This window comes from Chiloscyllium plagiosum, unplaced genomic scaffold (assembly GCF_037043375.1).
Source record: "Chiloscyllium plagiosum isolate Xiang-an unplaced genomic scaffold, Cpla_swu_hap1 HiC_scaffold_14, whole genome shotgun sequence".
In the NCBI taxonomy this organism is placed as follows: Eukaryota; Metazoa; Chordata; class Chondrichthyes; order Orectolobiformes; family Hemiscylliidae; genus Chiloscyllium; species Chiloscyllium plagiosum.
Genome location: NW_028270152.1, coordinates 43,749,971 through 43,777,249, shown reverse-complemented (window position 1 = coordinate 43,777,249; position 27,279 = coordinate 43,749,971). Strand labels below are relative to the sequence as shown.

General features: G+C 39.7%; 1 protein-coding gene across 3 annotated transcripts in view; it reads right to left on the bottom strand.

The window, feature by feature from the left end:
• Positions 1-27,279, bottom strand: part of ca16b (carbonic anhydrase XVI b) — a 720,903-nt gene that overhangs the window by 4,673 nt on the left and 688,951 nt on the right. For all 3 annotated transcript variants that reach the window (XM_087994366.1, XM_087994367.1, XM_087994368.1), the window contains 5 exons: positions 24,802-24,895; positions 24,184-24,260; positions 19,850-19,978; positions 8,582-8,728; positions 5,213-5,355 (listed from right to left, as the gene is read on the bottom strand). In XM_087994366.1, the coding sequence (XP_087850492.1) occupies positions 5,213-5,355; positions 8,582-8,728; positions 19,850-19,978; positions 24,184-24,260; positions 24,802-24,895 (590 nt within the window). The remainder of the gene's footprint in view (positions 1-5,212; positions 5,356-8,581; positions 8,729-19,849; positions 19,979-24,183; positions 24,261-24,801; positions 24,896-27,279) is intronic.

The following is a 27,279-nucleotide window of genomic DNA, read 5'->3' as shown; positions in this document are numbered from 1 at the left end:
ATGGGTAGACCAGGACTCGTTGTCAGTTATCATCAATCTGAGGAACATGACGCTCTCCACCCTTCTGACCTCAGTTCCGTTGATGTAGATGGGTCAATGATCAGTTCTTTGGTTTTGCCAATGTTGAGAGAGAGGTTGTTCTCAATGCACCATGTCACCAGACCCTCTATTTCACTCTGTATTTTGACTCGTCATTGTTAGATATCTCCCTACCATGGTGGTGTTGTTAGGGAGTACAGTAGGACGCTGAGAGCTGTTGTGAGGCTCCAGTGTTGAGGGTTATTGTGAAGGGTTGCGGTCTGATTGCGGTCTGTGGGTCAGATAACTGAGGATCCAGTTGCAGAGGGCGGAGCTGAGACCAAGGTCACGCAGCTTTGAGATCAACCTGGAGGGAATAATGGTGCTGGATGCAGAGCTGTAGTCAATGAGCAGGAGTCTAATGTAGGTGTCTTTGTTGTCCAGATGTTCAGGGATGAACGCAGGGCTAGGGATATGGCATCCACCGTGGACCTGCTACACAAGTAGGCAAATTGTAGGGGGTCAAGGCCGGCTGGGAGACTGGAGTTGATGTGGGCTATGACAAGCCCCTTGAAGCACTTCAATATTATTGAGGTCAGAGCCACTGAGCAGTTGTCATTAAGGCACATGCTTTCTTAGGTACAGGATGATGGTGTAAAGCAGGTAGGGACTATGGCTTGTAGGACATGAAGATGTCGGTGATTATCTCTGCCAGCTGGTCCACACAGGATCCCAGTGCTTGACCGGGGATACCATCCAGGCCCATCATTTTCCTTGGGTTGACTCTCAGAAAGACCAATTTAACATCTGCAGCGGTGTCTGAGTGAACAGATGTGTCCAGGACTGTCGGGGAAGACGTCACTGCGCCGCTGGCATTCTGCTTATACTGAGCATAGGAATCATTGAGCGTATCAGGGAGGGATGTGTCTTTCTCTGCTATCTTGTTTTGCTTCATTTTATATTCTGTAAAGTTGTTTAGGCCTTGCCACAGGCAGCAGGAGTCTGCTTGGTTGGTGTGGGCCTTTAACCTGGTCCGGTACTGCCTCTTGGCATTTCTGACGGCTTTGTGGAGATCATGTCTAGATTTCTTGTATTCATCTGGGTCATTTGGCTTGAATGCTGCACATCTGGCCTTCAGTAGGAAGTGGATTTCCAGGATGATCCAACGGGTGGAGAACACTCAGATTGACTTCTTTGGTATGCTATCCTCCACACATTTGCTAATGAAGTCTGTGACAGTGGTAGAGTATTTGTCTACGTTTTCCGCTGAGTACTTGAATACAATCCAGTCCACCAATTCCAAGCAGTGCTGGAGATGGTCTTTCACAGCCTCAGACCAGCATTGTACTTCCTTTTGTAAAGGGTTCTCCTGTTTCAGCTTTTGCTTGTAAGCTGGGAGGAGGAACACATTGCTGTGATCTGATTTGCCAGGGTGGGGATGGAGCAGTAGGTTCTTTGACAGCTGTGTAACAGTGATCCAGGATGTTCAGTCCTCTGGTGGGGCAGGAGATGTGTTGGCAGTACTTTGGCAGCACCCTCTTGAGGGTGGTTTGGTTGAAGTCACCAGTCAGAATGAATAGGGCCTCAGAGAATTTTATCTCTAGACTGTTTGTGGTGGTGTAAATCACATCTAGGACATTCTCCACATCCGTATAGGGTGGTATGTATAACTTGAGATATTTCTAAGTGTAGTGATTGTAACGTGATCAGCCAGGTGGACCTCATAGAATATGAGTTCCCTGACTGGAGCAGTTAATCTGGTCCAATTAGGGAACCCTGGCTGACAGTTATAAAGAGGAGTGTCAGACATTTCTGAGATTTGGCTCTGAGGGAGCTGGACCAGTGTCAAGAACTTTCCACATTTAATTAAGGGTGGCTTGGTGACGGGAGACTGTCCTCTGTGCAGTTATTTCACTAAGGAATTCCAAAAGGTGGAAAGCAAGATGCTTGTTCCACTTGACATTTTACTTCATTGCACAAAATACTTTCAAACTAATATTTGGCTCTGTAGATCCTAACCAGAATGTTGGCAAAGTAACATATCCTATAGCTTTGAGCATAATTGCTTATAGTAACTTCAAAATACTCAAAACTTTTATTAAGTCTTATATCAAAAATTAGTCAGATTCATGTGTGGAGCACTGTATCTCGTGTAGAACAGGCCAGAAACAGATCCATCAGTACATGCCTTGTCAGTCAACACCAATAACAGTAGATTCAAGAGCAGAATGAGAAGAAAACTAAACTCAGAAGACTCATTCAGAAGGTCAGGAGGAATGGGATACAGGGGAACTTAGCTGTCTGGATACAGAATTGGCTGGCCAAAAGAAGACAGTGAGTGGTAGTAGAAGGAAAATATGCTGCCTGGAAGTCTGTGGTGAGTGGTGTTCCACAGGGCTCTGTCCTTGGGCCTCTAATGTTTGTAATTTTTATTAATGACTTGGATGAGGGGATTGAAGGATGGGTCAGCAAGTTTGCAGACGACACAAAGGTTGGAGGTGTCGTTGACAGTATAGAGGGCTGTTGTAGGCTGCAGCAGGACATTGGCAGGATCCAGAGGTGGGCTGAGAGGTGTCAGATGGAGTTCAACCTGGATAAATGCAAGGTGATGCATTTTGGAAGGTTAAATTTGAAAGCTGAGTACAGGAATAAGGATAGGATTCTTGGCAGTGTGGAGGAACAGAGGGATCTTGGTGTGCAGGTACATAGATCCTTTAAAATGGCCACCCAAGTGGACAGGGTTGTTAAGAAAGCATATGGTGTTTTGGCTTTCATTAACAGGGGGATTGAGTTTAAGAGTCGTGAGAGCTTGTTGCAGCTCTATAAAACTTTGGTTAGACCGCACTTGGAATACTGTGTCCAGTTCTGGTCGCCCTATTATAGGAAAGATGTGGATGCTTTGGAGAGGGTTCAGAGGAGGTTTACCAGGATGCTGCCTGGACTGGAGGACTTATCTTATGAAGAGAGGTTGACTGAGCTCGGACTTTTTTCATTGGAGAAAAGGAGGAAGAGAGGGGACCTAATTGAGGTATACAAGATAATGAGAGGCATAGATAGAGTCGATAGCCAGAGACTATTTCCCAGGGCAGAAATGACTAACACGAGGGGTCATAGTTTTAAGCTGGTTGGAGGAAAGTATAGAGGGGATGTCAGAGGCGGGTTCTTTACACAGAGAGTTGTGAGAGCATGGAATGCCTTGCCAGCAGCAGTTGTGGAAGCAAGATCATTGGGGACATTTAAGAGATTACTGGACATGCATATGGTCACAGAAATTTGAGGGTGCATACATAAGGATCAGTGGTCGGTACAACATCGTGGGCTGAAGGGCCTGTTCTGTGCTGTACTGTTCTATGTTCTATGTAAATTAGTCCATCAGTTTCCCATCCTTTAGTAAACCAAGTATCACTGCTGTGCTATTCATGACATAGAAGATCTTAGCTTGCTGACTGAAACAGTTTTGAGAGTGGAAGTCATTAATATCAGATGCTGGGGGTGTGTGAGAAGGGAAGTTTCCTCTTATGAAAAAGTGCACATGGAGTGCTTTGCATCATTGACACCTCTCCAAAGAGTTTACTCAATTAAATACTTTTAAAGTGTTTGAACGCAAACATGTGAGCCTTTATGTGACAGCAAAATTTCAGCAAAAGAGGTCTGAAGATCAATTAGTCAGTCAGTTAGTTGATGAGAGAAAAATGTTGAGCAAGGCATATCAGGGCACGACTGTGTCTGGCTGTTCAAAAATAGCATATGAGATAACACAGTACTTCTTTAGAGTTACATATAAGAGTCAGTGTAATTTAAGTATTCAAGTCCCAGTGTGAGATCTTGTCCACAGCTATTTGGAGACCATCAATGGAGCCAAAGTCAAACAATTGTTTCATGGTTTCTTTCACACAGGAGAGGAAAAGAAAGTCAACCTAAATCTGGTTATAACCATTTATGCCTTGAAATTCTATGGAGATTGTCCCAGTGCTATTGATGTAACTCGTACGGTGAAATGGATGTTAACAGAAAATTCAGCTGTTCCTCTGGTTTAGATTAGATTAGATTACAGTGTGGAAACAGGCCCTTCGGCCCAACAAATCCACTCCAACCCGCCGAAGCGAAACCCACCCATATCCCTACATTTACCCCATACCTAACACTACGGGCAATTTAGTATGGCCAACTCACCTGGCCCTGCACATCTTTGGACTGTGGGAGGAAACCGGAGCACACGGAGGAAACCCACACAGACACGGGGAGAACGTGCAAACTCCACACAGCCAGTCGCCTGAGGCGGGAATTGAACCCGGGTCTCAGGCGCTGTGAGGCAGCAGTGCTAACCACTGTGCCACCGTGCCGCCCACCAGCAGTTGGTGTTCCAACTGCTTTCATTCTCAAGTTACTATGAAAGATCAGGAGCTCCATCATGAAGTTTCAGGACAAGAATTAGGTACTAGATAGATTCAACATACAGTTCAGATATGGAAAACCATCATGATTTCTACAGTCAACAGCAATCTTTGGAATTATTCTTAATTTATTTCTGACCAATAAATGCTTTCTTCTCAACTGGAAACCATTTAACTCTCTATTAAGGATAATATCTGTTTGTTGATTGGAAACAAAAACATGCATATTATTGGTAGGCAACTAGTAATAATTTGTACACAAAATTACAATTATTCAGTAAAATGCTTTGCCAGAATTACAGGTCACGGGGTAAATATATTTCCTTTTATCCTGAAAGGGAGTTAAAACAAGAGCACAGTTCAGCTTTGATCATAGTCCATTCATATTGTTATTGCAGGTCAAAATAGCATAGAACATAGAACAATACAGCATAGAACAGGCCCTTTGGCCCTCGATGTTGCGCTGACCTGTGAACTATTCTCAGCTCGTTCCCCTACGCTATCCCAAAATCATCCATGTGCTTATCTAAGGATTGTTTAAATCTCCCTAATGTGGCTGAGTTGACTACATTAGCAGGTAGGGCATTCCATGCCCTTACCACTCTCTGCATAAAGAACCTGTCTCTGACATCTGTCTTAAATCTATCACCCCTCAATTTGTAGCTATGCCCCCTTGTATACGCTGACGCCATCATCCTAGGAAAAAGACTTTCACTGTCTACCCTATCTAATCCTCTGATCATCTTGTATATCTCTATCATTGGGAAAATAAAGTGAAACAGGAAGTCAAAAGTGCATACTCATCATGAACTATGGTTGGTCCATCTCTGGTTGAGGCTTCTTCTTTTAGTACATTTATAAGTTCAAAGGTGCTGCTGAGAGGAGCATCTGGATTTGGCCATTTTGGACACTGAAAGTGACGTACCTCCAGCACATAATCATCCTGAAAGAAAAACATTATACCTTTAGAGTTTTTGCAAACTACTCTTCTATATTTTCTATTCCATTCATCGCCAGAAAGTATGTCAAAATTTGCTTGACAAAATGATTTATTTCCTATAGTCCCAAAAGATTATTCATAGCATATTTTTGACTTGAATTTGTTCCATAATTCCATGTCACTGAGGTTTTCCTCCAGAAGAGCAAAGGATTTCATGATTACAAACTGTACTGAGAGGCAAGTATTTCATAGACACTTTTTTATGTTTCGTTTGCAAACACATGATGTGTGACACATCCCACTCCATCGTCGAGCAAGGCTGCTGTGCTAAAACAGTGCACATCTCTTCTACTCCAAAATAATGTATTCATGAATGTATTATCTTTACAAACACATGCACTCTTACACTGTCCCCATCACAGTGCTGCCTGTTTGTTTTCTATTTGGTTTTACCAGATGGTGCTCAATATTGCAAGTATAAACTGTGGCCTCCCTCCAACACTGGTCATAGTCACTGTATTGTAAACACAAGTTCAAGATAATAAAGAGATTTTGGTCCCCTGTGAGTGTCACCTGATTATCTATTAAAGCATGTATGGATGAATTTTGAAGTACCCTACCAGCCAGTTAAAGGTAGTAGGAGGTTTAAAATCCAATTAGTCACCTTACAACCACTTCCTGCTTGCTCTCAGGCTGTCTCCACTCTTACAGATATTGAGTGGTCAGCCTACTTTGGGCCAATTGTGGGTCTTAAGTGGCCACTTATTGGCAGCTAATGGTTTTATCCTGTTGTTATTGGCATTTTACCTATTGAAGGGTAGGCTTATGCCATTCAGGAAGACCCAGCAGCATAGGCTTCATGAGCTACTATGGAGGATATCTGAGCCCACTGGGGGCACTTCCTGAGGTCATTTGTAACCCTCCCACTTGGGCCATTTGAATCTGACTTCCCACCTGTCTGAGAACCCCGACCTAACCAGGTTCCTCAAATTGTGAGCTGTCTGCAGATTGAGCTGTGGCCAGTGTCTAAATGATACTGCTGGACCAGAGCTGCTAATCATCTGAGGTGGACTTCCTACCAAGAGAGGAGCCGAGATCTCTCTCAAAGCAGTTAATGTTATTCCCAGCATGAAATTGCTGTGTAGCAGCCAATGACATCAAGGCTGGCTCCCCTCCCAGATTGTTTGATACATTGTGAGGGCACAGGGACCATAGTGCCCTGTAAAATCCAGCACATTATATCTGAAAGCTAAATTGCTTTATTGGTAAGACAACATGATCATTTTTTCCTTTATTTTTGAAAATGCAGATATTTTTAAAAGCTTTTTATATCAAAGTTTTCTACTGACTAAAAGTAGGGATTAAAAATAAATTGAAGAAAATATTGTTAGCATTCAAATAATAATAGTTCTGGCTGGCTTACCACATATAAATTTAGATTTTTAAATTAAAATGTGTACTTCAAGTAATTAACTCAAGGTGTGCTTAGAAGCATTTATTGAACTAGGACACGGGATTGAATGTGTGCAGTTGTTAGGTAAGACAGTCTAAACTGTTATTTTGTATAAATCTAGTTTAATTTGTAGTTGGCATAAAACTGAAATCCTTAGTCTAAATTTGTAGGTGTCTACCTTAAGCTGGTTTTAAAAAGGTTTCCAGTGAAAGAGCACCTTAATTAAAGATCAACTAAAATGGGATCCTCATTAGATGAGTCAGAGACACCTTTTGTTTTAAATGCTAACTCGCACTAAATCGGTGAGTATTATAGACACTTGGATGCAACTTACATTAGAGTTCAAGAATTAAGTGATTAAGAGATATCAGGGAGGAAGGGAAATATGTGGTCTGTTATTTTTGCCTCTCCTAAATGTCTTCACCCTCAGGAATGGAGTCTTTTTGTTAAAGGAAACAAAGCCAATTATTTTGTGAGTATCTGGCAGATGAATTGAAAGTGTACTTTGCAATGATCTTTACGACAGAGGACACAAGTAACATCCTAGAAGCAGAGATGAATCAAGAAATGGAAGGGAGAGAGGATCTCAGGAAATGCACAATCATCAGAGAAGTGATACCCAAGTAAATTGTTGGAGCTGGAGGCTGACAAGTGCCTGGGTCCTAATGGACTTCATCCGACAGTCATAAAATAAGTGGCGAGTCAGATAGTTAATGATTTTGTTTTCATTTTCTAAAAGTCCCTTGATGTGGTACAGTCCCATTAGACTAGAACATAATGAACATGTATGTTTTATTCAAAAAGGTAGACAACAAGCAGGAAACTATAGACCCATTAGGTTAACATGTGTAATAAGGAAAATGTTAGAAGCTGTTAATGAAGAATTTATAGAAGGGTACTTGGGTAAATTTAAGGTAATCAGAGTCAATATGTTTTTGCAGTTCTTTGGGGAGGTAACCTGTTTGGATAAGCAGGAACAGGTGGATGTATTGCTGTTAGATTTCAGAATGCAATTGATAAGGTGCCACATCAAAAGTTATTGCTGAAAGTAAAAGCTTGTTATTGAGGCAATGGCATATTGGCACAAATATAAGATTGGTTGGTTAACAGAAGCAGAGAATAGGCATAAATGGGTCTTTTTCAGGTTGGCAAGATGTAATAAGTGGTGTGCTGCATTGATCTGTCTAACACATTGTTCAGTTGGTATCAATATCAGTTCAGAGAAGATTTACCAGACTAACACATGGAATGGGGAAAGTTGTCTAATGGGGAAAGACTGGACAGGCTTTGCTTATATCCTCTGGAATTTAAAAGCAAATTGTTTGAAACATATAGGATCATGAGGGATATTGATAGGTGGATAGGGTGGGACTGTTTCCTCTTATGGAAGAATTTATAATTAAGGGTCACCATTTAAAAATTAGGGTTGCCCATGTTATTGAATGGTGGAGCAGCTCAGGGACTGAAAGGTGTACCCCTGCTCCTAATTTGTATATTTGTAATTATTTGAATAATTTCTAACCCAGACAGGCATCCTATTCTAAGGCATCATTCACTGCTCTATAATCAGACTGACTTTCAGACACTCAATCAGAATCTGAGAGATGTATTTGACTTACCTTTTAATGCTATTCTGTAATTAAATTACTAGGCAAGATGTATATCCACAATGAGGGAAGAGAATACGAATGGAGATTTTCCAATTTCAAAACGTACAAAAGTATTTTTAAAAATCACTTCAGCCAAAATTATGTGAACTCAGAACATTTTGCCTACCTGGGTTGCCTCCAGGATGAAATCATGGATGATAACTTGCTCTTCATTAGAGAGGCACAGTATATCTTTGCTAATAAGAGTTACAGTAAAGGCTTCACAATTCATGGATTCTTCACGGCTTGGCCAGTACACAGATTCATCCTCTGCCTGTTGGTAATGGACCATAGAGTTTAGCCATTTTACAATTATTTATATCTTGAATTCATTTTAGTTAACATGAGTAATCACAGAACTAGAGAGTGTGGTGCTGGAAAAGCACAGCAGGTCATGCAGCATCCGAGGAGCAGGAAAATTGATGTTTCGGGCAAAAGCCCTTCATATAGAATAGTCTAATTCATACATCAACATGTTATCATAATTATCATGCTACATTGGAAGGCACAAGTTATTAACAACCTCGACCCTCTGGCCCAGATGTAGAGATACTACGACTGTGCTACAGCAGCTGACAACAGGACCTATTACAAGCAAAGGAAAATTGGTCAATGTTTCTACAAATAATTGCCCTGGAGCAATTACAAGTTGAAAGTTCAGATCAACCGATTTTAAGGCCATTTTTTTCATACAGAGGGTGGATCATACATGGAATGAAGTTCCAGAGGAAGTGGTAGATGCAGGTACAGATACAACATTTGAAAGACATTCGGACACTTACAAGAATAGGAAAGGTTTTGAGGGATATAGGCCAAACACAGGCCTATGATTTAGTATGGGAAACTTGGCTGCCATGGACAAGTTTGACAGAAGGGTCAGTTTCCATGCTATATGATTTTATGACAGGGTCAAGCTTTAATTGTGATGCTGCTCCATGGCCAAAGTGAGAATGAATAAGGATGCAGTTGATGAAATATGTAGGAAGTTAACAGAAGAGAATTTCTAAATTGGAGAAAAGCCAATTTTGACGGTATTAGGCAAGAACTTTTGAAAGGTGATTGGAGGCAGATGTTCGCAGGTAAAGGGACGGCTGGAAAATGGGAAGTCTTCAGAAATGAGATAACAAGAATTCAGAGAAAATATATTCCTGTCAGGGTGAAAGGGAAGGCTGGTAGGTATAGGGAACGCTGGATGACTAAAGAAATTGAGGGTTTGGTTAAGAAAAAGAAGGAAGCATATGTCAGGTATAGACAGGATAGATTGGTAAATCCTTAGAAGAGTATAAAGAAAGGAAGAGTATACTTAAGAGGAAAATCAGGAGGGCAAAACGGGGACATGAGATAGCTTTGGCAAATAGAATTAAGGAGAATCCAAAGGGTTTTTACAAATATATTAAGGACAAAAGGGTAACTAGGGAGAGAGTAGGGCCCCTCAAAGATCAGCAAGGCGGCTTGTGTGTGGAACCACAGAAAATGGGGAAGATACTAAATGAATATTTTGCATCAGTATTCACTGTGGAAAAGGATATGGAAGATATAGACTGATAGACTGTAGGGAAATAGATGATGACATCTTGCAAAATGTCCAGATTACAGAGGAGGAAGTGCTGGATATCTTGAAACAGTTAAAGGTGGATAAATCCCCAGGACCTGATCAGGTGTACCCGAGAACTCTGTGGGAAGCTACAGAAGTGATTGCTGGGCCTCTTGCTGAGATATTTGTATCATCAATAGTCACAGGTGAGGTGCCAGAAGACTGGAAGTTGGCAAACGTGGTGCCACTGTTTAAGAAGGGCGGTAAAGACAAGCTAGGGAACTATAGACTGGTGAGCCTGACCTCGGTGGTGGGCAAGTTGTAGGAAGGAATCCTGAGGGACAGGATGTACATGTATTTGGAAAGGCAAGGACTGATTTGGGAGAGTCAACATGGCTTTGTGCGTGGGAAATCATGTCTCACAAACTTGATAGAGTTTTTTGAAGAAGTAACAAAGGAGATTGATGAGGGCTGAGCAGTGGATGTGATCTATATGGACTTCAGTAAGGCGCTCGGCAAGGTTCCCCATGGGAGACTGATTAGCAAGGTTAGATCTCACGGAATACAGGGAGAACTAGCCATTTGGATACAGAGCTGGCTCAAAGGTAGAAGACAGAGGGTGGTGGTGGAGGGTTGTTTTTCAGGCTGGAGACCTGTGACCAGTGGAGTGCCACAAAGATCGGTGCTGGGCCCTCTACTTTTTGTCATTTACATAAATGATTTGGATGTGAGCATAAGAGGTACAGTTAGTAAGTTTGCAGATGACACCAAAATTGGAGGTGTAGTGGACAGCAAAGAGGGTTACCTCAGATTACAACAGGATCTGGACCAGATGGGCCAATGGGCTGAGAAGTGGCAGATGGAGTTTAATTCAGATAAATGCGAGGTGCTGCATTTTGGGAAAGCAAATCTTAGCAAGACTTGTACATTTAATGGTAAGGTCCTAGGGAGTGTTGCTGAACAAAGAGACCTTGGAGTGCAGGTTCGTAGCTCCTTGAAAGTGGAGTCGCAGGTAGATAAGATAGTGAAGGAGGCATTTGGTATGCTTTCCTTTATTGGTCAGAGTTGGGAGGTCATGTTGCAGCTGGTTAGGCCACTGTTGGAATATTGCGTGCAATTCGAGTCTCCTTATTATCGGAAAGATGTTGTGAAACTTGAAAGGGTTCAGAAAAGATTTATAAGGATGTTGCCAGGGTTGGAGGATCTGAGCTACAGGGAGAGGCTGAACAGACTGGGGCTGTTTTCCCTGGAGCGTCAGAGGCTGAGGGGTGACCTTATAGAGGTTTACAAAATTATGAGGGGCATGGATAGGATAAATAGACAAAGTCTTTTCCCTGGGTCAGGGAGTTCAGAACTAGAGGGCATAGGTTTAGGGTGAGAGGGGAAAGATATAAAAGAGATCTAAGGGGCAACTTTTTCACGCAGATGGTGGTACGTGTATGGAATGAGCTGCCAGAGGATGTAGTGGAGGCTGGTACAATTGCAACATTTAAGAAGCATTTGGATGAGTATATGAATAGGAAGGGTTTGGAGGGATATGGGCCGGGTGCTGGCAGGTGGGACTAGATTGGGTTCAGATATCTGCTCGGCGTGGACAAGTTGGACTGAAGGATCTGTTTCCATGCTGTACACCTCTATGACTCTCTGACTCTAAGAGATTAGACAGAACTTTAAAATCTGTATCAGAAATTCTATCACATCCTATTATAAGTCTTCCATTGGCATGAATTAGATACTTGCAATGAATATAAAGGAATGGTTCAAAGACAAACATTTTCAGTCTGCATTTTGTAGATCTGATGTTCAGATTTGGTCTTTGTACAGGAATACAGTCACTCCAGTATGGCTGTTATAGATAAGATCAAGGAAGAATGGCACAGGATTTTATTTGTTGCAAGATCAAAGTTTCTGACTGACAATGGAGCAAAATTGGTCAATGCCAAGTTCAGAAATATAAGTAAAAATATAAATGTTATGGTAATGAATACCTCAGCTGAAACCCCTTCCACATTGTGAAACGAATCATGCATTAATTGATGAAATACTGATTGCAACTTGACAAACATCCTGATTTGGCTGGTTCATGTAAATAATCCAGATGATTGTAAAATACAGTCCCTACAGTTTGGTCTGTGAACAAAATCTGAAATGGCTGTCTGTGATATGTGATCACCCTACCATGCTGTAAGGTACTGCAATTAGTTCCATTTTCTTCTGCACATTTGATTTCTTTACATGCAGGCATATGGGCTTTCATCATGCTGAGATTGTGGAGATAATTCGACAAACACTGAGGCATTGAATCAAGACCACATGAAACAAAATATAAATCAAGAGATTTGATTGAGTATTAAAAAGGTCACAGGGAATAGAAAGGTCCTGGGAAGGTATCAGGTTATGAAGTTCTTATCAAATGTAGCAGTCAAACTGCTTATTCCTCCTGATTAATCTGAATGAGCTACAAAGTCTTTGAATCAGAGTATCCCATGGAAGTAAATGAGACACCTTTTCCTGCAAATGCTTATTGTTTTCTGATGATAGTCCTAACAAAAAAAAAACAATAAACAGTACTGTGTACAACTGACATATTCTGGTAATTCAATGCTATTACAATTATCCAGATTACTTGAGGCTTTTCCCTACCTGGTTGATACCCTAACTACAAATGTGAAAAAATTGCTGAGTTTCTATGTTACTGAGGATATTTTGATACTTGTAACAAATTGAATCACAGCAGCCACAATAATCCACAACATTCCAAAACAATCAATAATTCTAAATAAAACAACATACAATGTTCAAAACCAAAAGTCAATTTGCTCTATCTCCTAATGTTAATAGATTTTTTAAAAAATCTAGGAATTGGATCTGAATGTTCCCCAAAACTAATTAGTTCTTCCTTGGGCCATACTTCATCTGTATCCCAATCATCTTTGGAATTCATCCTCCAGTTTCTGAGATCTATTGTTGATAGACAAATAGACAATCAAACTGAGGTGGAACATTATCTCCAGCCATCTTCACAGACAGAGGTAAATAGCAAAATAGAAAAACTGCCCCAACTCATTTCTGTTTAAAACAAAATGAGATTTTACTACAACCGTGTACTTATTGAGGCTCGTGCTATTCCTGTTAGCCTTGAACTTGAAATTCATGTTATTGATTTGTGGAACACTACAGTACAGCTGGGGCTGTAACAGGCTAGAACAATTAATTCACAGTAATTCAGTGGATAAATATTTATCCGTTTCTCTTGTCTTCTCTGCAGGTACCATTTAGAATTCCCAGTTGGGAATTCTTTGGAAACATGTCTTGGTGACCACCAGAGTGAGTCCTTTCTCTTCTGACTGTAAGACGTGCTTGGCCTTTATGTGGAATCTTCCCACAACAATATATCATAGTAATATTACTTTAATATTACAATGTTTTAAAGAGCATCATGTTTAAGTCAAGTGATTGCTATTAAAATTGGAAAACATAGCAACCACCACACACATGCCCCATAAATAATCAGATGAGTCGCTTTGTGAAATAACTGTGCAGAGGCCGGGTCCCATCACTATTTATTTGTGCACAAGCCAACGTTAGGACCAGTATGGATGATCTTGCGAGTAAATCCGCAATTATCACCCTTTTGCAGAAACACAGATGCTGCAACATTGTGAGACACTTGTCAGTATGGATGGTAGAATTTAAATATGACAAAAATATTGCTTCATTTCATGGCCTGTAAATCAGTCAACAGTGTGTTAACTGCCCTGTACCTCTCCTTTCTTAGAACAATTGCCAGATCATATACTCTATCAGGTTGATCTGACCTTGTCCCATTTCCCATCATTTGGCCCATATCTCTCTAAACCCTTAATATTCATGTACCCATCCAGGTGACTTTTAAATGCTGTAATTGTAGCCACCTCCACCATTTCCTCTGGCAGCCCGTTCCAAACATGCACCAACCTTTGTGTGAAAAGGTTACCCCTCAGATACTTTTTATATCTTTCCTCTCTCACCGTGAACCTATGCCTTCTAGTTGTTATGGACCAGGCCAGACCCCCTCAAAACATTTCAAGAAGGTAGCTTAGACCCTAACTTTGCTCGTTGTTTTAGGCAGGTGTAAGTGGATATTCAGGGAGAGAATCAGCTGGTCAAACCACTTAGTTTTAAACAAAACAGAATTTATTTACAAGATTAGTGAATGAAACACAAGCAACAGAAAACAGAATACCGAATAATTTAACCTCTTCGAAAACTCAACAGATCATCCCAACTTCATGATGCTGTTCCAAATATTTGCAACATTTCCCATAAACACCTCTTGGCACAAAAGGTAAAATCAAACACAAGTTCTTACAAGATAGAAGTCAGATGGAGACAGTACCAGCCTGGACCTGCTTCTTTGGGTCCTGCTGCCTTTGTTCACACTACCTGCTAAAACCAAACCAAACCAGAGAAAAGTTGAGCTGGGAGAAGTGGCCCCTTTCATTGTACAAGTGTTTTTTTAAACTTGAAAGCCTTCTGCATGAAGGCTTAGCCCTATTATCAACTTAGCCCTAAAGCCCTACACTTCTGACTTTTCAGAATCTGTGTCATTTATGACGTCTCTTAAAAAAAACCCAAGGACACCATATCCTGGTTAAAGCAGCAGCTTCATCACATACTTTTGGACTCCACCGCCCTATGGAAAAGACCTTGGCTATCCATGCACCTCATGATTTTATAAGCCTCTATGAAGTAACCCTCAGCTTTTGATGCTCCAGGGAAAAAAAGCCCTAGCCTATCCAGCCTCTCTCTATAGCTCAAACTCTCCAGTCCCGGCAACATCCGTGTAAATCTTTTCTGCACCCTCTCAAGTTTAATAACATTCTTCCACTAGAAGGTCAACTAGGATTGTATGCAGTATTCCAAAAGTGGCCTCACCAATATCCTGTCCAGCTACAACATAACATCCCAACTCCTCTACTCAATGTTATGACAAACAAGGCAAGTGTGCCAAATGTCATCTTCTGGCTCTGACCTTTGAAGAAGTTCATATCTCAAACTCCAGAAACCAGTCTTTGAATTCTCAATTTTCATTTGCACGAGTTGGGAAACTTATACAAACCATCTTTTTCTGATCTGATGGAACTGAAATTAAATTTGGTTCACCTGGTTAATAGTCGGTCCCAATCTTCAACCAATAAAACCGGCAAAGAAAGAAAACTCTGCAAGATAGCTATGTCCCATTTTGCAAAATCAAGAAATTTTTTTTTTCTCTCTGTTGTTTTCTTTCAAGGATGCTCTATCATCTGTCATTTTAAGTATTTAATCTCTCGCCTGCTGTTTAATGAATTCCAGAATGAAAAGTCAGATGACATGGAAATGAAGCATGTGTCTTGACTCATCAAATTTATAGTCCTGTTTAAGTATATTTAATTTTTGGTGGTGATTTCATCTCAGATTGGATGAGCTTGGAATGAGAATGCCAGCTCAGTGCAGGAAGCTGGATACAGGAGGCTGGGAATGATAATGTTGTCTGAACTCTAGCCACCTCGGAGCGTAGAGAACAGATGATATCTCATCAGAGAGAGAGAGAGAGAGAATGTAGACAGTTTTTTTGTTGTTGCACTGTGAAATTCAGGAATAGTGGTGAGTGGATAAGAGTGGCAATAAGCCAGAAAGGGAAATGGTGTTTTGCTGTGAATCCCAGTAAGAGACCTTGGGTGATACAGTGGCTCAGTTGTTAACACTACTGCTTCACAGCATCAGGGACCTGAGTTAAATTCCAGTCTTGACTGACTGTGTGTGGAGTATGCATGTTCTCCTATGTCTGTGTGGGTTTCCTCCCACAGTTCAAAGACATATGGGTTAGGTGGATTGGCCATGTTAAATTGCCCTGTAGACTGCAGGCGAGGTGGATCAGCCATGGTAAATGTGGGTTTATGGGGACAGGGTGGGATGTTCTTTGGTGGGTTGGTGCAGATTTAATGGGCTGAATGGCCACTTTCTGCACTCTGGGAAATCTATGATTTTTCCAGCTTCAGGGGTAGAATTGGTCATTTTAATTGAAGGGTACGGGGTGCGGGTTTGGGATATCATGTGTGACTTAAGTGGGATAAAAATAGATTATTCTGGATGCACTTGAATGGTTGTTTCTGTGAGTTTTAAGAAAGATACTTCACTAATTTTTTTTTATGACTAACATTTTCCTTCAACACGTTTTGTGTTTGTAAAGATGAGTTACTTATTTTTTGTCTCTTGGGTTTTTTATTGCTTATGTTTTGATTCGATGGTTATTATTCTATAACTTAGGTGATCTTGACATTTGATACAGTGACTGTATGTCATTACCTTTTGTACCATGCTCTATTTTTAGTATGTAATAACCAATATATGCCACATCACTGCCCTCCACACCAAGATTTATTTTGATAAGGTCATTAATGGCCTGGTCTATGGGACTGACCACTGCCTGGGGTTATGCAGTTGCCTGATCTTCAAAACTGCTCTCTGAATAAGACCATAAGACATAGGAGCAGAAATTGGGCCATTCAGCCCATTGAGTCTGCATCACCATTCAATCATTTCTGATGAGTTTCTCAACCCCATTCTCCCATTTCTCCCCGTAATCCTTGATCCCCTTGATACATAAGAAACTATCTATCTCAGTCTTAAATATACTCAATGATCCATCACTCTCTAGCTGAAGAAGTTTCTCCTTATCTCTGTTCTAAAAGGTCTTCCCTTTACTGTAAGGCTATGCCCTCAGCTCCTAATCTCTCCTACCAATGGAAACATCTTCCCAACATCTTCCCTGTGTCCAGGCCATTCAATATTCTGTATGCTTCAATTAGATCCCCCCACATTCTTCTAAATTCCATCGAGTATAAACCAAGAGTCCTCAAACGTTTCTCATGTTAAGCTTTTCATTCCTGGGACCATTCTTGTGAGTCTCCTCTGAAGACACTCCGGGGCAGTACATTCTTCCTGAGATATGGGGTCCAAAACTGCGCAGAATACTCCAAATGTGGTCTGACTAGAGCCTTAGACATACATCCCTGCTTTTATATTCAGGTCCTCTTAAAATAAATGCCATCGTTGCATTTGCCTTCCTAACTACTGACTCAACCTGCAATTTTACCTTGAGAGAATCCTGGACTAGAACTCCCAAGACTCTTTGCACTTCAGACTTCTGAACTTTCTCCCCATTTAGAAAATAGCCTACGCCTCTATTCTTCCTACTAAGGTGCATGACCTCACACTTCCCCATGTTGTAGTCTATCTGCCATTTCTTTGTCCACTCTCCTAACCTGTCCAAATCCTTCTGCAGCTTCCCTGGCCCCTCAATGCTACCTGTACCTCTACCTATCTTTGTATCAGAGACACAATGTCAGGGATCTGGGGTATTTCTTCCCTCTGGTTTCTACAGGTGCAGAGCCATGACAGCGATTTGTTCACCACATTGTGCTCTCAAATTAAGTCTAGAGAGAGCACCACAGACAAAATCTTTGAACTAGTGGAGGGTGCAGGTGAAAGCCTTGCCAGTAACTCCTCTGAGGAGTATGCGGTTTCCTCCTTCGAGGTAGGGATGAAGATTAATGTCTCTAACACTGGTCTTTTCTTAGCAGGGGTTTGATATGTGCTGTTAGTGCCTGCCTCAGAGGAGCAATTTGTTATGTAAGAGGAGTAGAATCTTGTGCAGGTTAAGAATGAGATAGACTGAAGAGAATGGGGGAACAGTGATGCACAGACAATAAAATTAAGTTGGCTAAGTTCATGGAACTTTCCCCAACTCACACAAGTAGTCATGCTTTTCTTGGGCCAAATCTGTGACCTCTTCTGCATGTGGCATGAGGAGGAGCCTTATGTCTGCTGCCACTTTGCCAGTGTTGGCAGACCAGAACGATGAATCTCACTTGAAAAAAAACATTTTGCCTAAAAATAGGAAACTTCAATCCCAAGACTTTTTCAAACCAGGCATTTATACCACTTATCAACATCAGGTTTTAATCCTTCAAAATACCTTCAGTATTATTGCATGACAAAATCCGCATAAAAATTCTCTGGTTCATTTTCTTTTGCCCAAGTACATCAGAAAGCCATTGCAAAATCTGGTCCCCAACACTCAAGAGGACACTTCAGAAAGTTAGAATAAGAAGTTTACGCGCCAGCAGCATTGACTGTTACTTTTAAGTCTGACATCTTTTTGGCTGCTATTCTGAGACTCAGCTAGTGAGTAATTGCCTTGTTTAGGATTGAGATGGCCATTAACTTCATGAATAATATTAAGAATGAACTTTGCCTCTAAATAAGTGAAGATTTGACAGTTGTTTAATCAAGCATAGCAAGTATAAAGCATGAAATGGCAAGTCAGATTTATAAAAGAAAAGAAGACAGTCTATGTTAAGAAAAGGTCAAGTTCAATTTGTGATTATAAATAGTACAAGTCAAGCATTATAGTTGAAGTACTTCTTGTTGCAATAAGTCTGCTCTTCATGTTTACAGTAAGAGATATTTATATAATATAACATTTATAAGGTAAATATAACATTCCATAAATACACTGTTTCCATTCCTATAAATGCACATGCTTTCTTAGATTACTTTATTTGTTATGCTAACCTTTTATTGATATTGGGCTCGAAATTGATTGAAATATGGGCATGCCATTCAGTCCCTTGAGTCTCATCAATTGCAGTCCAATGGAAAAGTGTCTTAAAATATGGCTTAGGCTCTTAATTAGCAAGGGTCCTAATGCTCATTCACAGCTAATGCAGGAAGTGCCTCTGTAACACTGAGGAAATATTTCTGATGTTGATTCAAGCAAGAGTCACCCTATTTAACAGGATTAAATAGTTTTGTTCAGAATGCAGTGATACTTAGTAATCTGCCAGTGCTGAGTTTTCTTCAGAGCAAAAACAAATGATCCAGCAATAATATTTTTCAAAGTTTTGTGCTCCATCATTAAACACTGTTAAAGGTAAACATAATAAATGACATGGCAAATCAGTCAGGTAGAGGAGCACTGACAATTTGATCAGACAGTGACAGAAATTCACTCTGCTTAGCTCTTAAGTGGGCAAGTGCTAATCAGAACAGCGAGTACCACAGAAGAGGGAAATAGCGTGGAGAATCAGTGATCTCATAAAAAGCAATTGTGAATTTTAGTTCCTACACTATTTGTTGACAATTAAATTTACACTTCAATTTTTTTCCTTAAAGTTGTTTTTTTAATGCAATTGCTCATCACCACATTTATCCTCTTAGCTATTTGGTGCACCTGGCTTTATTTGCATTGTAAAATAAATGGGTTGTGTAGTCATTGCTGAGAATACTATCTGTAACAGTGAAACAAAAATGTATTTTCTTTAGAATAATACTTCAATAATCTGAATATATTTGGCTACAGAATTTAAAGATTGATAATACTGATATTTTTCTAAATGTTGACAGATTATGGCTCAGATTAGTGAGTCACAAAATAGGTACATAGTTTATTCCTTTTGCGTTCACCTTTACTAAGAATGGTGAAGACGCCAATAGCTGATTTGAGTTTATCACTACAAAGTATGTTCTGATTTTAAAAGAGAGTTGAGCATCACCAATAAAAACTAAACTATGCATTCTGATAAGAATTAGAATAACGTCAGCCACACAAAGAGGCACAAACTGTAAGATTTGAATATTCTTTTTTTTTACGAAGTGAAAAATTCAGATACCTGAAGTTACTAGATACTTCTTATATCAAAATCTATTACAAACAGCATTTTCAAAGTGAATCAGCCATACCTGATTATTATTTTAAAATAAAACATTCAGAATACAAATTTCAACATAAATAAAATAGCTGACATAATTAGATTATAACAAATTTTGGATACTCACTAGTCCGTGGTTATCTGGTAACATGACAATAATCTGTGCATTATGGTCCCAAATCATTCGCCAAAAGTCCTTTGTGGTGTGAGGCAAGGGGTGCTGGGTAATAATAAATTCATTACTTCTGTAATAGCCCTGTAAAAATTAAGAAAACACTTTAATCAGTGTTGTCTATGTGATGATTAGTAGCACAGTGAAAAATGAGAAAATTAAACATGGCACATTCCTCCAAGCTCTTCTGAGAAATCAGAGCATCTCTCGGTTCTATTTAACATTTTCTAATAATTATTTTTGCTCTAACATTAAGAAAATCACAATGCCCAGACAACATTTGTATACTGTATACATGGAAGAGGTCATTCAACCTAGAATGCCTTTGCTGGCTTTTTGTAAGAGCTAAATAGTCACACTTTCTTATTTTTGCCCCAGAGCTCTGCAGATTTCTCCTTTTCAAGAGCCTATCAAATCCCTTTTTATAAGTTAATAATCAATGTACAGAGTAAAAACTGAGTCTGTGAAAGGAAATTATATATACAAAGAAAAGAACCAGCAAGTTTGTAAATTCTTTCATGTTTTCAAGACATCATTGAGCATTTCATGACCAATTAAATACTTTTGAATTACAGTCACTAGTGCGATGATAAAAATGCAGCAACCACTTGGCACTCAGCCAAATCGTACAAACTGAGGTAAATTCCCTAAAAGTATTTCAATCATATTGATTGAGGGATAAATCAAATAATAATAGAATCTTATACTTCAGATGCAAGCCATTTGGCCTGTTGTACTTTGCCAGCTCTGAAAAGGAGCTGTCCAGTTAATCCCATCTTTTTCTCCGTAACCTTGCAAATTAGTCCTCTTCAAGTGCATGTCCAATGCCTTTAGAAAATTCCTATGGAATCTGCTGCCACCACTGTTTCATGCAGTGCATTCCAGACATTACAGATGTAATGAAAAAATGTATTTTCATTTCCCCATTGTATTGATTTGCTGATTATTTTAAACCTACCACTTCTGGTTCCCAACACATTTGCTAAAGGTAACAGTTTCATCCTTGTTCTGTTAAAACCCTCCATAGTCTTGCATATCTCTATTGATAAGTTTTCTCCTAACCATATTTATTTTGAGGAGAAATACATTTCAGTTTCCAATTTCTCCATAGTAATGCTCTTCTTCAGATAATTCTTCTCTGTAACCCCTCTGAGGCCTTGAATTTTTTCTTAAATGATGGTCCCCAGCATTATACAAAATGAAAACAGAAATTGCTTGAGAAACTCTGAGGAGAAATGCTGCCAGATCTTCTGAGTTTCTCAAGCAATTTCTAGTTTTGTTTCAGATTTCCAGCATCTATAGTTTGTTTTATCATACAAAATAATCCAGCTAAAGCCTAATTGGTGATTTGTGAACCATAACCATGGCTTGTTGTTTTAATTCAATGCCCCTATTTGTTGACATAAATGTCACATGCTTTATTTGATGCCTGACCAAGGCATCTCACACATCGCTTTCCAAACTTTCCAGATAACTATCTAACCGATAAAATGACTGACCATCCAGACATAAGAATCTGTCACCATTCCTTTCGTGTCACTGGGACTCCCGATTTACTACCATTGTGGAGTAACTTTACCAAGAAGTTCAAGAAGGCAACTCACCACTATCTCCTCAAAGGAAACTAGGGAGGGACAATAAATGCAGGCCCAGCAAGCAATGCCCAAATCCCATAATGCATTTTTTAAAAATTGCCATGCTAACGAGGATTTGAAAATGTATTCCCCAGATCACTCTGTTCTTTCTACTACCCCTCTTAAAACAGAATACTTTTCTCCAATCAGAAAAACATCCATCACCATAAACACTGCCTCTATCCTTTAATCATTGTGCACCCAAGTTACCATTGTCTGATTAATACCATCTGCTTTTATTTTCAATAAAGTCCTTTTAAACACCTTCCAAAATACTTCTGATTTACTCCATTACATTCATGAACCATCTGTTATTTTATCTCAGAACTTAATCTTATTATATCATCATGATATGCCTTGAAAAATCCTTGTCATTGACCTTACTTAATGTAAGCTTCCCAAGTGAGAATTAATTTTGTTCCTTGTCTCAAATTGTTTTTCCATCATTGATATTTGACTAATCTATGGTAGTTACCAGGTTTAAACCACTCTTCTTATTTGAAAACAGGTGTAATATTTGCAATCCTTCAGTACTCCAGCAGCACTCCCATGCTCAAGGAGAATTGAAAGATTGTTAGGATATCAGCTACCTCCTCTTTAGCTTTCGTCAGATATACAGCAATGCACAAAGGCTTCTTCAACCGCAACTGCAAAACCCACAATTCTGACAAACTAAGAGGACAAGTACATCATTTCTATGCTCCTTTAAAAGTCACACACCAATTCTATATGCATATGTATTGCCATTTTTTCTTTGTCATTGTGTTAAAATCCTGGAACTCCCTACTTACCAGCATGTGGGAATACTTTCACCACATAGACTGCAATGGTTTAGGAAGGTAGCTCATCACCAGCTTCTCAAGGACAATTAAAGATGGACAACAAGTACTTGCCATGACAATATATCCCATGAACTAATAATTTTCAAGGAAAGGTTAGCCAGGGAATTAGGAAAACACCTTTGCTCTTTATGCAAGAGTGTTATTTTGTTTTAAATCTATCTGTCTTACTGATGGCTTAATGTTATATTCCAGAGGCAGCATCTCCAACAGTGCAGTATCACTCAGCACTATACTGAAGTATCAATCTAGATTATTAACTCAACTCTTTGGAGTTGCATTTAAACTGACAAACTCTTCACTTGGAGTGAGAGTTACCACATTCTGAGACAGAACAAAGTCAAGTGCACAAAGTCATGATCATTTCTTATTTACAACAAAGCTTCTACAGTTCAACTTAATATCTAAACATAAAGTGGCTGGATTACTGGGAGATCAATTTGTGAATATATAGAATCACAGATCATGGAAACCCTACATGCAGATAGAAGTCATTCAGCCCATTGAGTCTGCATCGACCCTCTGAAGATTATCCCACCCAGACCTAATACTGAGCCCTAACCCCACATTTACCATGGCTAATCTACCTGCTCTGCACATTCCTGGACACTACAGGGGAATACAGTATGGCCAATCCACCTAAGTTGAAACTTTATTGCTGGAACAGCACATCCACCTAACCCACACAAGCAAAATGTATTACGGTTTGATAACACTTCTGTGCATCTCTGGATGTTGGTTGACTACATGTACAGGCATGTGCCCGAAACGTCGAATCTCCTTTTCCCTAGATGCTGTCTGACCTGCTGTGCTGTTCCAGCAATAAAGTTTCAGCTACATGTACACTCTCAGAGACTGTGCCCTTTACTATTGTACTTAGCATCTACTGTCCATAGTTCATTCCAATTTTAAAGCAAAGCTTTCTCACAGTGGTGTTCTTTGTCTACGTTTTTATGTATTTTAATCAAACTGCTTGATGTGATATCGCAAACCCATTCAGTAGGTGGAACTTGAACCTAGGCCTTCTGGATCCAGAGATGGACAAACAGGACAAACAGGAGGCTGGAAGAACACAGCAAGTCAGGCAGCATCAGGAGGTCTTCAGGTCTGGGGGTGGGTATAAGGGGAACTGCAGATATTGGGGGTAACAGGGCAGGGTGGTGAAGTGGGGATAGGTGAAGACCTTCTGGATCTAGAGACAGGGCTACACCACAGTGCCAGAAGAGACCCCAAGAATTGACTAAGACTCGGACAGGTTTTTTTAAAGACTGGTGGATGTAGTGGGTTCAATTACAATGTTTAAAAGACATTTGGATAGATACATGAATAGGAAGGATTTAGAGGGATGTGGGCCAGGAGCAGGCACGTGGGACGAGTTTAGATTGGGGTTATTTTTGGCATGGACTGGTTGGACCAAAGGGTCTGTTTCTGTGCTGTACGACTCTATGACTCAATTGATATGTATATGGCGCAGTGTGCTCATAATGTGTAGATTGTTTAAAAGGGTTATTTACGTTTTTGTAATTATAAGTTACTAAATTCAGCTCTCTCATGTAGTGTCTATGTCTCCTTTTACGTTTGTCTCTCCTCTGCTTAACTCTGTTCTCTTCTGATGTCAAAGTAACATAATCAGTGCCATTATCATTATTTCCATATTCCATTATACTACAATTAACATCAGGTACAGCTCTTCAGAGAAAAATAACCAACACGTGTGTACATTTAATACTTTTACTTTCAAGATTATACTTAGATTGCAGCTTTCAATTTTTATTAACGTACCTCAGTAATACCATTATTAGTGCTCATAACTTACCATTATGTAGGAGGCATTAATGTAGTCAGTTCCTTTTGTTCCAGGTAATGGTGCAAGGCCTACTCGAGCTCGTTCAGCTGAAAGATAGAATACGATCACAACATTTTTGATGGAAACAGATTGTTAAAAATAAATACATGCTTACATGATCTGCTGAGAAAGTAAAGTAACATGTAAAAAGGATATAATTTTATTAGCTCCCAGAAACCATGCTGGGAGGTGTGTGCAAGAGGGCAAAGAAATCAGCTGAGAGGTTCAGGATTACAGCACTCTCTGGCCCATACAGGAAAGCCTTGGGAGGGGATTTTCATTCCTCAAGAGATGGGAAACCCAAATGCAGGCTGTTCATTGCCTGCAGCATGCACAACTGGCTGGGGCTCCCATAACTGGCCAAGTGGGGTAACATTCCCCCACCCGACTTTCTAACTGGTGGACAGGACCACTGTCATTCCCTGAAATTCTGGCCAAGGTAATGTACAATAAAATTAAACTTGTAGCCACCAATTCTGCCATCTAAAATTGACTTTTTCAGCATGGTTATATGCCAATATTTAGCATAAGCAATGCATAAGCAATGTGAGTTCATTGTTGTATTCACTAAAACAGAAGTTATCTTACATGGCACAACTGAGGAGTTTCTGTTCTTCTCTTTATTACATTCTTTCTGGGCACTGAAGCACTCTATAAATTTTGCATTACATTGAGTTACCAGCTGTAAAAAAAAAGAGTTCATTGGAGAATCAGTAGAGAGAATCAACACTTATAGAACTCAATAGCAGATTTCTCAAAAATTAAGAATTGTTAAAATTTACAATATTCTAAGAATACCTGTATATTGCAATATAACACAAATGAGAAATAGACATTGAAGTTAACATGAGAATATCCAGGCAGTGTCTGGTACAGACGTCATTTCTCACTGATGCAATTGTGCATGTGCACATTGACACACCCCAACAGTGATAAGTGTTAATGATGGAATTCAGAACTTTTAGACCTGAATGACTCCAATGGCACATTGTGGGTGAGTCATAAGGCTCAGTGGAAGGTGGGGGCAGAACACCATTGACATTTGGAGAGGGCAGACATGCTAGCCATCTTGTCTCCCACATGTGTTTGTTCTGTGTCGCTAAACAGGAGCAAGGTTGCAGATTCTTGCAGTGGCCTGTCGCAGCCAGCTGTAAGAGGCTGTGTTTGTTCATTCCCAGTAACAACTTTAGTGTTTGGAAAAGATGCTCTAGAATATTATTTCTGTCCTAAAATGATAAATATTTAATGCTAGAAAAAATTCTACACTCTATATTCTAACAGACTTAGAAGTAATCTTTCCACCAGAATTGTTTAAGTGCTGCTGTAGTCAATTGTTCAATATTCCCAAGTAATGAAACTGGATTTGCAATGAAATTATCAAGCCTTGTCTACTTCTGGTGAGAGATCAACAGAAATCCAATATAAATGAACAGTAAATTCATGTGACGGATTTCAATCCTTAGGACAAAAAGCTAGGCTAGCCACCTTTTAAGAGAAATGCTGGGTGAGCAGTTTATTTACATGGCACTGTTAACAGACTTGAGATAATTCCATGGGGGCAGTCAGCTCCATAGGGGCCACTACCTATGTGATCAGGCCGTGTTTTTCATTAATGCCATTAAAGAATGAGATGTAGGTAGTGACCTGCAGTGGTGACTGCCAATGGAAAACCCATATAGCCTGTGTAGTGCTGCTGGAAGCACCATTATGCAAACAAATGTCTTCCTGGACCTCATCTCTTCCTGAGAGACTAACAATTTTTGAAGGAAAGCATCCATAAGTAATTTAAGTGATGCTTTTTAATATAACTGACACAGTGCACCTGTCCAAATGAACATAAAAAGTTAGCAAAAGACTTGTGAAAAAGGTACTTCTTTACTTAGTACTGATCCGAGGCAAAAACATAGAAACTTGATCACACAAAGCCTCTGTTTAAAGCAAAAAATTTGTTCATTACTATAACTGCTAAGTGCCAAAAATTTTAAATACCTTGAAGGTAATGAAGTTGCCTTGATGTGTAAACAAAAAGGTGCAAGAAAGTACGAAGTATCATAGGTAGGTCAGATTAAAGAGGTTTGTAGATAGTGTCTTAGATATCAGTACCTTTAAAATAGCACTAACATGTTTAATTTTGATGTTTTGTTGGTAGAAAAGACTTTCAATAGATCTGTTTCAGGCCAATGTTAAAGATGAATAACATGTAAACAAAATTGAAAACATGTCCAGTACAATTGGAACGAAGTGTTGCTTACTTAGACTGACTTTCCATTTATCATTCAGGACCAGAGGTTTTCCAATTGCAGTTAAAGAATTTCTGCCTAAGAGATTTGTGGAAGTTATAACACAAAGTATTGAAAGGAAGTCAATCGATTTTTGATGAGTATGTGAATTAACGGCTATGCTGAGATGACACGAAAGAGGAGTTGAGGCCTGGGTTAGGTTGATCATGATCTTGTTGGATGGCAGAGCAGGCTTGAGGAACTGAATGGCTTACTGATGCTTCTATTTCTTATATTCTTTTGTTCTAGAAACATTAGCACAATCGAGGGGTATTCAGTTAGCCCAAATGAATAATGTACATAAGAGGATATTTTTGTGATATCTCTATTCTAATTGAACAGTATATCAGGAACCTTTCTCTGCACATTATTAATAAAAACAGAATTTGTGCATTACTACTGGTAACTAATTCGATATTCTGAGACATAATTGTGGTTACCAACTGTGCAAGTAGTGAAACTCTTGAAACCTCTCAATAAAATGGTGGGGTTGTAGTGGGAAAAAAAATCCACAATTTTAAACCTGTTGACTAGCAGATTGGCAGCCTGAAAACTGTCTCTATTTGCTTTTCTTCAAGTGGCTGCAAAATCCTTGCTGATGCAGAAATGTGCAGAGGAGCCTGGAGCAAGCCTCAGTATTAGATTTTTCTAAGCAACTCTCCATCTTCCATTTAGCCTCGAGCTCTTAATCTTGTATTCCACAACTTCATAAACTGACAGGATTATGCCTGTTTTCCATTTGTGAACATTCTCTCCCCATTTCCCCCTCCATCTCCGACCCAACAAC